This window comes from Orussus abietinus, unplaced genomic scaffold, assembly GCF_000612105.2.
Source record: "Orussus abietinus isolate OABI.00-Male unplaced genomic scaffold, Oabi_2.0 scaffold1, whole genome shotgun sequence".
NCBI classification, from domain to species: Eukaryota; Metazoa; Arthropoda; class Insecta; order Hymenoptera; family Orussidae; genus Orussus; species Orussus abietinus.
In genome coordinates this window covers 3,667,709-3,679,214 of record NW_019396017.1, presented here as the reverse complement: position 1 = coordinate 3,679,214, position 11,506 = coordinate 3,667,709, and the positions used below count along the sequence as shown (strand labels likewise).

The 11,506-nt window shown below is 36.7% G+C and overlaps 1 protein-coding gene across 3 annotated transcripts; it reads left to right on the top strand.

Annotated features, from left to right (window-relative positions):
- The first annotated feature begins 3,729 nt into the window (after nucleotides 1–3,729).
- Nucleotides 3,730–11,409, top strand: LOC105698014 (EH domain-binding protein 1). 3 transcript variants are annotated; one of them, XM_012421836.2, is made up of 19 exons: nucleotides 3,730–4,109; nucleotides 4,202–4,373; nucleotides 4,451–4,658; nucleotides 4,792–4,973; nucleotides 5,104–5,315; nucleotides 5,395–5,533; nucleotides 5,620–5,850; nucleotides 6,140–6,329; nucleotides 6,399–6,562; nucleotides 6,643–6,865; nucleotides 6,954–7,124; nucleotides 7,238–7,324; nucleotides 7,404–7,517; nucleotides 7,567–7,782; nucleotides 7,882–8,031; nucleotides 8,102–8,319; nucleotides 8,391–8,579; nucleotides 8,665–8,788; nucleotides 8,882–11,409. In XM_012421836.2, exons 2-18 carry the CDS (start codon nucleotides 4,270–4,272, stop codon nucleotides 8,744–8,746), a joined length of 2,880 nt encoding a protein of 959 aa, XP_012277259.1. In that variant the 5' UTR covers nucleotides 3,730–4,109; nucleotides 4,202–4,269; the 3' UTR covers nucleotides 8,747–8,788; nucleotides 8,882–11,409. The 3 variants fall into 3 exon arrangements, with proteins under 3 accessions (XP_012277259.1, XP_023290466.1, XP_012277261.1); XM_023434698.1 differs by having other exon boundaries at nucleotides 3,731–4,109; nucleotides 4,199–4,373; XM_012421838.2 differs by having other exon boundaries at nucleotides 3,734–4,109; nucleotides 4,199–4,373; nucleotides 7,582–7,782.
- Nucleotides 11,410–11,506: the final 97 nt, after the last annotated feature.

The window sequence follows — 11,506 nt, the reverse complement described above, 5'->3', positions numbered from 1 at the left end:
ATATGGGGCACAAAATTAAGAAAAAATACTGGAAATATTTTCGAATTATTACTGAGGTGTATAAATTGTACGGTGAAGTTTCATTCTTACTTTAAAATGCTCTCTATCGACAGGTAAGTGAGTTTACAAACGTGTCTTTGCTTTAATTAAATACCTGTTCTAGCGCTTCATCCTGGGTGGTACTTTCACCTTCGGATACAAAATGCCGTCAATACAGTAATTAGCGACCGATAACCGCTAATAAGACATTTCTGGAGATTTAATATTGATGTTTTACGTAAACCAGACGATAAGTTTGCAATGTACCCGTTGAACGTATGGCTACTTATGCAATGACTTCGCAGATTACTACTCGTGCAATGTCGGTCGTATTGAAAACTACTTACGATTTCCAGATTGATTATGTATCATTTTAAGAACCCTAACAAGGAAGTGGAATTTGGAAATAACGAAGTCATCGTGTCTACAGATCGCATGTGGGATTTTTGTCTTTGCATGAAAAATTGTGCCGTCCACAAGCTTTGATAAGTATATAGATGAGACATACCAAAGATACCTAATTCATGAGGATCAATTGGTATAGAGAGAAAAAAATCAAAAAGGACTGCAATATCGGCTCGTTACATTTTTACTACCTCCGCTAATTACGATGACGTCACCATGTTGCAAGAAACGTAATAAAATGATGTAACAATTAATAAATCCACTTGCCATGGATAATAAATCGCTGTTATCCATAAACGACGAGCATCATTCTTTATTTGAAGGGGAATTTTATTTTGTTGAAGATTACACCTTGTTCCTGACTCTCCGTAACTCCTTTGAAAATACTAGTCGGGAAATCTAAGAACACTGACAATAAAAACCAAAGTATTCTCAGAGAAGGAAGAATGGTAGCGTGACTCGGAGGCAATAATTTAAACATTCGCTTACATCATTCCGTACCGGTTATCTTCGAATATTAGTTTTTGCTTCTGATGAATAACTTATTTCTTACAGTCACGTTACCATTGCACGTGTATTAGACCCTGTTAACGCTGTAACGTACATGGACACGTAATTTATCCAATAGGAAATATTAATTCTACATGAAAAGACAAATTTCTGCTCCCAGCGTAAAGACGCAAATAGGAGAAATTACGTGCAAATTCAAAGGACCATCATAGAAGAGCAATGTTAAAATTTAAAACCAGCTCGAAGGGCAAAAGTCACGAACTCAGCCGATCGATAAATATTAATAAGTCGAGACACCGACGAGACAAAGTAAACTGGTACAGCTCGATGGAAATATCAATCTCTCACTCGGAGTGGAGAATAATAAGAACATCAACTGGATTGATCGCTCGAAATAATACCAAGGAATCAAAGTTCACGAATTTGATAAGTTATGCTTTATTACCAACGTATCCAATAAAATGTTTCAGAACAACGGGAACAAGATGGATCTCGATGTCTCACAATGACATAAAGGTGGCGGTAAAAGTAGAATCAGGGTTTGTTGTAATTGTAAGATCCCTTTCAGAGTAGCCCTGAACTCATTAGCACTTCGCTGCTGTATACGAAATTATCCGCATTCTGCTTTTTCAGTACATCCTTTATCTCCTGATATACTTTGCCTTCTATTTCGCTGTTTAAAGCCAATTCGTATAAACAATATGGCAGATAAAGATAACTGAAGTGAATTGAAATGTCATCGCGTAGATGAGTACTTAAGCAGATACATAAAATATAGAAGGTTAAATGATAACATTCGATCTTGCAATGTTAAACTTAAGGATAAGAAAACGAATCACTGACTTTAGTTATGTACACCGATGGATGGTCCTAGCAGGACTCGTGTTTTTACTCGAAGCAAATGTATGCAAATTCATTTAATTCCATTGCTGGCATAAAAGGGAGAACTTCACGTTTTTTTAGTTTAACCGGTAAGGTATGTTTAACAGAACAGTCGAGAGTTTCCTGAGAACTTTTTGCTCGTGAAAGTTATGCTCTTTGTTCGTAAATTGACCGAGCAAAAGAAGGGTTCAATTACCTAGGAACTGCTCCAGTTCATTCCTCCGCAAGGTTTTATTATGAAATACCATCTGTAGAAGTGATAAAATTTTCGCATACTCATTGTGACAAGATCCGTTTCATAAATGGGTCTTTCAAGAACTGGAACAAGAAATGTTAATAAAAAGTTATAAATAATATTTTGACCCACGGTCCTCCAGACTCTTTTCGAAGTCTTTTAGTTATTTAAATTTTTCTCCTGTCTGTTTTAACACGCGTATTTTTACTTACAAAGATATTCATACCTTACTTTTATGACCAAAAGACGACTTTTAACTTTTACCGCGGTCTGATCATCTTTAACTAAAGGATGCTTAAAAGCGTTCATAAAAGTGAGGCATAAGTCAGGGCCAAAGAGTTCATCGTATTTTATATCAGGGGACGTCATATATCATTTTTTTCATGTTTTCATTTCCCACATGGGAAGAGTTCATCGGTGCTGCACATAAATGTGTTCTTTTCGTTCCTACCTCAGTTCAACGGTATGACCTTTTTGTCAGAAAACACATTTTTTATCGGGAGCAATTTAATCGGAAGAGCAAATGGAAAGTAAAGAGTGGGCCTCGTTAAACGGACAGAAAATTGGCTGGGTGAAGAAAAGCGTGCATAGTTTTGTATGAAAGATTAAACGGTAATGAACACGTTTGACACGTTCGTCAGCAAGAGGAAACGGGAAGCACTTTTTCCTTTTCCGAAATTATCGGTAAAGATACGTTCGATCTTAATAAAGTCGAGCGCACATCGAACATTCCTTAACCGCGAAAATTAACTCAGCTCGTTATCGCAAGGGTAGAGGAAGGAGTTCGTTCACCTAGGAGTGCTTCGAATCCCTCTTCCATAACCTTTCATTACAAAATACTAAGTGCGATAGCGAGATGTGCAGCTCGCACTATTATTACGAGCTGGAGCCTTACTTTGGCCAGGCCCGTAAGCGGTGCATCGCTCGGGAACATTAATAAGAAAGCATCGACGAGTGCGAACAAGTGATGTTTTGCCAGAAAGTATTGCACATTACATGTAATCACATTAAATATTATATATTATTTATAATCTGTGTAATTACCTGAATCACGCGTTATCAGTGCTCATTGCGGAATATTATAACAGTGATGAGCCATTGTTTTCGACACTTCCTGGGGAGAAAAAATTCCCCAAAGGAAACGGCACCGGCTCGAGGGCACCGCGTCAAAAGGCGGGACGATATCTCAATTTTGCGAGCCTCTAAACCTAGTTATCGGTCTTCAAATTTAAAGACGTGAAAATGAGGGAAAAAAGAAAGAGAGTAAAAGTGGAAGAGAATCGGTTGTTTCCGTATTTTGTTTTTTCTCCAAGTCAAGTGAAGGGGAAATCAACGATTCGCGAAAAGCCTGCGAAAACTAGCGGCCACGTGATGCCTATTTGTAAAGCATCGCGTGCCAACGTAAAATTTGTACTTACCTGATGGTCTCTGAATTTTTCTTATTATTTATAAACACTCGAGTTATGGAATATATGTCAAAAACCTTGAATAACGCGTCACTATCCATCCTTTTCTACGTGGAAGTACGTTGTCCTCGATGAGTGACCTTACCATCGACAGGGACGAAATTATGCAAAGAATTCGTCGGCGTCGCCATCTTGCGGAGAAAGGCGGAACGTACTAGTATGAAGGCCTATGCAGCCTTATTAGTTCCCCATCACGAATTCATGTAATCCGAGATCGATAGGACTCGTGAACGGAGTTTCTTCACGGGGTGAAATTTGGAACGGTGTAGGAAAAGTGCGTGCGAGAGGAGCTTCGTAGTTGCGACGATCGGCACAGGTGCCAGAAGACGATGGCGACATGAGCCAACTGGTCAACATGAGAAACGGGCAAAGAAGTCATAGGATCGGATAATCAGCCCGATCGCGGACAACCCGACTAGATATGTCAAACGAGTGAGCGAGTCTACGAGCAACAAAAGGACCTCTGATCTCATCGCCTTACGAGTGCTTCTTTTTATTTCAAACAAAGATCGATTGAACCCAGTCACATGGCAATGACGTATCTTGTTTGATAGTTGCACGAGTAATTCCTTGTAAGTCGAGTTATTCCTTCAAACCTTATTTGAGAGATGTGCTTAACTGTACTCGTAGTATTAAAAAACTCATCGAAGGCTCCGTACAGTAGGGCTACGAGGCGAATTTTTTTTCACCTCGATAATCGAATCTTTACGTCATCAAATCACAAGAAACAGCATGAGTTCCGTGTGGAAACGACTTCAGAGAGTGAACAAGAGAGCGGCGAAGTTTCAATTCACCGTATCGTATCACGAGGTTACTCTTGAAACTACGTCGAAATGGTGAGAAATTGATCGCCTGATTTGAATTAGTAATTGAAGCGAAGGAGATTGTAAAATCAATTGTTTGTTTATGGTAGGAGGCCGAACAAATTAAGCATAGTTTGGACACGGAGAAGCCGCAGAGTCAGCACGGACCCACTGGAATGGGAACCGTCCTTGAGTGATCCCTTGAAAGGAGTCGTACAATGGCCGGTGCCAGACAATCATACCGTTTCCGTTACTTTATTCAAAGATCCTAGGACTCACGAGTTAGAGGATAAAGATTGGACTTTCGTCGTCGAAGATGTGAGATTACATGATAATAGCCTTGAACTTTTACCCAAAGCGATCGATGTTTTATAGTGGCAGCATGATGGTTAATTTACTTCGTGAATGTTGTAAGCTAACGTTGATTAATGGTTTCTGCAACTGTGAACAGGTTTCGGTAACGGGTAAAAGGCGCCATGTAGCTGCAGCAAATATAAATATGAAAAAATATGCAACGCTTGAATCTAGTCAGCAACAACTTAAATTAGACTTGAAACCGACTTCCAAAAAAATTGTTAGTGCAACGTTAGAATGTACCTTATCCTGTGTCTTTCTCAGAGAAGGAAAAGCCACGTAAGATATTATTTTTTACTATTATAAAAGATATCCTTAATCCCAAATAGATTTATGTTGGAACTTAAAATGAATCTCCATAATTTTTATGAGTATTTGGTACTAACAAATTGGAAATCTTTTTTCACAGAGATGAAGATATGCAAAGTATGGCTAGCTTAATGTCCGTAAATAATAACAGTGACATTGCACCTCTAGACGACTTTGATAACGAAGATATACCTGAAGACGTGGAAGAAGTGTCCTTAAAAAATATAGATGAGATTTTGGACATCTCTACTCAACTTGATCTCATGACGAATAGTCTCACAGAGAGTGAATTACCTAGTACTCCAGTTAGCGGTAAGTTATATTTATGTTAATACTAAAAAAGAGAACAATTTTAAAAGAGTAGGTCCATTAATTATTAATCTGTTTACAGTGGCCAGCTTATCAAAAGATGAAACAACTCCTGTAAACGAAGATAATCACTACATTCAAGAAATTAATAGATCCATGTGCATTGTTGATTCCATAAAACAAAAGTCACCACTGAAGAATGAAATTGCCGTCGAAAATGAGTACATATTTTTTCGTATTGTTTTGGTGTATTTCAAATGAAGCAAATTTAAGCTTTCTAATTTAAAACAAATTTTGCTTATTATAGTAAAAATACAGAACACGCTTCTATGCGATTGCCTCTGCGACCTTTAGAATTAAAGAAAAGTGAGATTTGCACGCCCAAATTGAAGGAAACTACGCCAGGTCAAGACTTATTGGAATGGTGCAAAGAAGTAACTAAAAATTATCCTGGAGTAAAAGTTACTAATCTGACCACGTCCTGGCGTAATGGAATGGCGTTTTGTGCAGTTATTCATCATTTCAGACCAGATCTTATGTATGTTTTTAAACCGTGTTTATTATTTTTTAACGGTTTGGATAAAAATGTTCGAGTTATTTTGACCAACCACGTGACACGCACAAATTTATTTACGTTCTTCATACTGCGTAGAGAGTATGTCAGCTCATCAGGAAAAAAATAACTTTGGCAGTATGCCAAATATTTTTGAACACTTGCTCTGTCAATAGTTACAGCATATTAAGCAAATTAATATTGCAAGATCTGTCAATTAAAATTACTTAAATAATCAAATGTAAAAATAATGTATAATTATAATAATTTGCAGTGAAGTTGACGCTTTATTATCACACGACGTTAAAGGCAATTGCAAAAAGGCATTTGACGCTGGAGAAGCTTTGGGGATACCTAGAGTAATTGAGCCTGCAGACATGGACATCTTAACGGTACCTGATAAATTAGCTGTGATGACATATTTGTACCAATTAAGAGCTCACTTTACTGGCCACGAACTAGAGGTAAGAAGAGATAAAATACACGGCATTGGATTACAAAAAGTGGTGTTAATACAATTTTAATTGTACTAGGTACATCAAATTGGTAAAACGACCGATGAATCATCATACATGATCGGCAGATTTAACACAGACGACAATACAGACGTTAGTGTTCAACTTTTTGGTCAAGAAATTATTAATTTGCGTAAAAAGGAGCAGACGGACCAAAGGAATAATAAAACAGATAATAGACGGTAAGAAAATAATATTACAATATTATAGTTAATCTCATAATTCAGATTAACCTAAAAATTGTATACGACAATGATTGCAGGTCCAATCCTTTTGATGTTAAGAAGGAAGATATTAATATTGATTCAATTAAAAATAAATTGCATTTGAGCTTAAATCCAGACTATCCAGATCATGAGCAATACAATAAAGATAAATCGCCGTCCAGCGTTAAAGATGTTAAAGATATAATACTGGCTAGTTCAAAGAGTATTCTAGGGAAAGTACTGTCTCCAACTAAAGAAAAATACACAATTAGAGACAAGGTATGTCTTTAGAATGTATTTGTAATGTGGCTTTGCATTTGCGTAGGAATTTATTGGTAATATGGGCTATTTTAAAATTCAATTTTAGAGCGCTTCTCCGCCAAGAACAACCCAAGTACCACAACGTCCAATCTTAATGACCAGACGGCAATTAACGGATCCTTTCGGCTCAGATGAAGAAGATGAAAATATACAAATTGTCGATGAAAAATGGTCACAGTCCATTTCCACTAACAAGTCGCAGTCGCCCAGTCGAGATGTCAGTAAACATGAATCATTACAAAATGTTCTCTACATATAACATTTCCTTGCTTATTTTTGAACATCAATAATGTTAAATTACTGTTGATAATAGACGTACGTTTGTTGCAGGATTCTATAAAATCTGAAAGGAATAGTCGAGAAAACTCAGAGCGTCGCGGGACGTCACCATCGCAAGGAGAGCAACGTTCACAACACGTAAATAAAATTGTGAATTTTGAGTTGCAATAACATTAGAAATCAATGTAATTAATTTTATTAATTCCTTTGAAAATAGCCCCTAGTCACTCGTCATGATGAGCTTAGAGAAAGAGCTAGGCAACTTTTAAAACAAGCTAGGGGTCAGTCAAAATCGGGTGGACTTACGTCGCCCGCTACAAGTCCTGTGCAGGTATATTCACCTACATTTGCAATAGAGAACTCGGTAAATGAATGAATAGACGATATCTTTTCAGTCTCAATGTGACGAGGACAGGCAACAACAATTGAGAGAAAGAGCGAGACGTTTGATAGCGGAAACTAGGATGGGTGTTACAGTTACTTCAAGTCAAATTGGCGAAGATAATAATAGTGACAGAAGATCAACAGACGGTCAAAATAATAGTCCGAGAAGAAGCATGACACCCTCTACCCCGGGTGATCGTTTAAGCATGCAAGTTGGTATTATGTCGCAAATTCCAATCTTTTTGTGTAATTAATTATTTGCCGTCAACCATGATATTATCAATTCTGCAAAAATAATCTTTGTATTTTAGTCCGAACACAATGGAAATATAATAGCTAATACGAGTACTGCAGATGGAGACAAAAAGAGTGGATCTCCTCTGTATTCATTTTCGAAAATTATAGAAAGAATTTCACCTGAGAAGACAAGTCCAGACGGAAGTCCGTACACTTTAAGAACGGTGAGATACTTAATCGCAAGTACTTATTCTCGGTGTAAGAAATAATTAATATACTTTTACTTTCAATTAGTTGGGTAAAGATATGACGACGTACATTCAAAATGAACTTGAAGCGCTTGAAAGAGAACAAAGTCAAATTGACGTTCAAGCGGCTAAACTCGAAAAACAACTCAGAACTGCCATGGAGAGTGATAACGAAGAAGAAACTGAAAGGCTGATGTCGCTCTGGTTTACCCTAGTCAATAAAAAGAATGCTCTTTTACGGCGACAGATGCAATTGAATATTCTGTAAGTTTTACTCAGTCTACTTCATTCATTTGAGTTACAATAATCATGTAATATCATTCTCCACACTTCAGAGAGAAAGAAGATGACTTGGAACGTCGTTTTGAGCTCCTGAATCGTGAACTGAGAAGCATACTCGCAGTTGAAGACTGGCAAAAAACTGCAGAGCAAAAAGTTCGTGAAAATCTCCTTTTGGAAGAGCTAGTATCCATTGTCAATAAAAGGGATGAGTTAGTACATCATCTTGACACCCAGGAGAGAGCGTATGTATTTTCGTACTGAAGATGTACTACGTAAAAATTTCGGTGAGAATTATTGCTGTATTTTGTATCCTTTCTTTATTAACAGAATCGAGGACGATGACGAAATAGAACGTAAATTATCCCGTGCTGGCTTGGCGCAACGGAATAAGAATTGCGTTGTTCAATGAAAGTTTGAATAGGAGCATTTTATATAATTCTTCGAATTGAAGGTTTGCACACGGAAATATATATTTGCTTTATGTTTCGTTAATTTGCAACTTGTAATTAACTTTAATCTTGTGTAATATAAAATATTGTTCTAGGTGCGCCTCACATTGCTGTGCAGTTGCCAAAGAGATGAAGAACAAAATTCTGTTATTGCGAACAACTTATTGAAAAGAGGGTGATGCAATGTTAGCAGATATGCCGCTTTCAATCCATTGATACTTTGCGAGAAACGGTAGATTGGCGTACGGTCGTGATTTCAAATGATGCTTTAACTTAAGAATGCAAATAATCGAAAAGAGGGAAAAGCGTTTTAATGGAAAGCCTAACAGAGGTGGTGTGCTAGACTGTAAAGTCAACGTTCCTTTATTTGTACAATTTGTCGATCAGTCATCACATCGTCACTATGCGAAAGAAAGTTCACTTTCCAGCGTTTTGATCATAAAAAAAAAAAAAGAAATATCCCGAATTTATTATTAGAAGGGAAGAAATCGAGTGATTATTTACGCATCACGTTTTAAGAATTGAGTTTTAAAGGGTGGAAGTCCAGGAAATAGTGTCTAATTCAATCAGAATTTCTGCGATTGACTTCTCCTAATGACACATGTACTCAACGGTGTGCCATACAAGTTTCCTATAAGAAGTCTGCATGTGTACTCACTATACAAACTGAGCTCCACAAAATCGTTCTAGCTCTCACGTGCAATTTTTCAAAGGTATATTTTTTAGTATCGATTTTATAACCGACATAGTATATTGTTTGTACAGGTTTCGTCTCCACTATTTATTTCTTCAGATATTAACACTAGTGGTCATGTTAACGTATTACGTGATAAACATTAATTATTTCACTAAAGCTTGCTCGTTGCCTGATGGACTAGAAAAACCATTATAGCTACATTTCATGACTTCATGAGAGTAGTTTTTATCTATCTCAAACGAGACATCGAAGGAATAGGAAATCCTTAACCACTAACTAATTGTACAACCAATTTACTGACTCATCTCGATTGCATACTAACATACATGCCATTAACATCAATGACTCGATCTTAACGTATGAAGCCGCGTATTTGGCCTAATCACGAAAATTAAGTTTTAATCTTAGTCTATTTTTCAAATCGACGATTTTATATTTTAAAGGTGAAATCTCTTAGATTCTAACTTCACTTTAGATTATTAGCGAGGTCTTAAATTTGAGGAAGTATTTACATAATGTTGGAAAGTACAGTTTATAAATATTCTTGTTAAAGTACCACCCATTCAGTGATTTCGATATAATCATTTAGGTTGTCTTCGATTAATACTAACTGAAAAGCTTTGTTACGTGTACGTATTAAATTTATTTAAGATATTGGCTAACGCCACGAATTAAATATCCTAACGACCTCGGGAATTTCTTCTGTAGAAGAGTCACATTAGGATGCAATATACTTTGCACAATGTAGATTATATTATCGTCTTTGTAGAGCGAAGAAACGCTATTTTTTTAAAATTCTTCACGTTCATCTTATCGATATCAATTTCCTTAAGAATGGGAATACCCGTGATGACGTTGAGTCGGGTACTGAAACTATGCGCGACAAGTTGACTTCTTGGCGATCCTAAACCATATCCCTCGAAAATTTTAAAGCTTCTCTTACTCATGTATCATAGGAAATACATGTCCCATACATAGAAAATGAAACGTAAGTCGAGATTTCCCCCAGAGGATGCAGAATTTAAAGAGAAGTCATTGATACGCGGTACTCGATTTAACAGCTTAATACGTATATCTGTGCCGAGCCTGTAGCATTTATCACCTAGCTCCAATGTTCCAGTTACTATATCATATTACTGTAACATCATGAAAGCTTTAACACAGTGTACTGCATAAGCACTTAATTATTTTTAAATGAGAAATTATTTTTCTTTTAAAATTACACGCAATTCCGCGTTGCGGGGCGCGAGTTCGACGCCGCTCGGAAAATTGTGAATGGCTAGTTACAGAAATTGCGCGTAATAAAGAAATTACCCAAAACCGCGGTAATTAACTGACAATGACTCGGTGTGTAGTTGTCGACACTGTAAATATCAAGTTTTCATAATTCATAAGTTTTTCTATTGTATTGCTATACTTCAGGTTTTAAGTATCGTTAAAGGTATAAGAAAAGGAAAATCATTTTATCCGTGGGTTCTCTCATTAAGCCACTTTCTTAATTCGGAAATTCCGAATAGCGTGTCGGTAGGGTTCAATGTTTTTGTTCTAAAACTACCTATCCTTTAAGAATTTAAGGATTCCACTGGTAGGAGATTCGTATATCTGCACGCTCACGCATACATACATGTACGTACTTGCGACATCACCGTGCACTTGACGAAGATGTACTCTACGTGAAACACTCTCTCTTTTTTTTTTCTTCTTGTAACACTACTAATTTATTTTAAGCTATAATTTTCATATTTTATGAATAACTGAGAATGACTCTTGCCATTGACTACGTAGTCATGCGAAATTTAAAAGAAAGCGAAGAACGTAAACTTGTCATCGTGTACGGACAGTTGAACACGTGTTTGTGCAAACTGTCAAACGTATCTCGCAATATCCACTAGTAGAGTAAGACTAATAAAATGCTGTAAAAAATGACATTTACTTTTTTCAGGTTGGAATGCTTGTATTCCTTTTCTTTTATGAACATATTATTAATATTCAATCAATACGTTCTTGTAGACATTTATTAGGT

Excerpts from the sequence above, each read along its gene's own strand:
- LOC105698014 (XM_012421836.2), top strand. The coding sequence starts at position 4,270 with ATGAGTTCCGTGTGGAAACGACTTCAGAGAGTGAACAAGAGAGCGGCG. Across the intron at positions 5,534-5,619 it reads GAAATTGCCGTCGAAAATGA|TAAAAATACAGAACACGCTT; the intron begins GTACATATTTTT and ends TGCTTATTATAG. Across the intron at positions 7,125-7,237 it reads CGCAGTCGCCCAGTCGAGAT|GATTCTATAAAATCTGAAAG; the intron begins GTCAGTAAACAT and ends CGTTTGTTGCAG.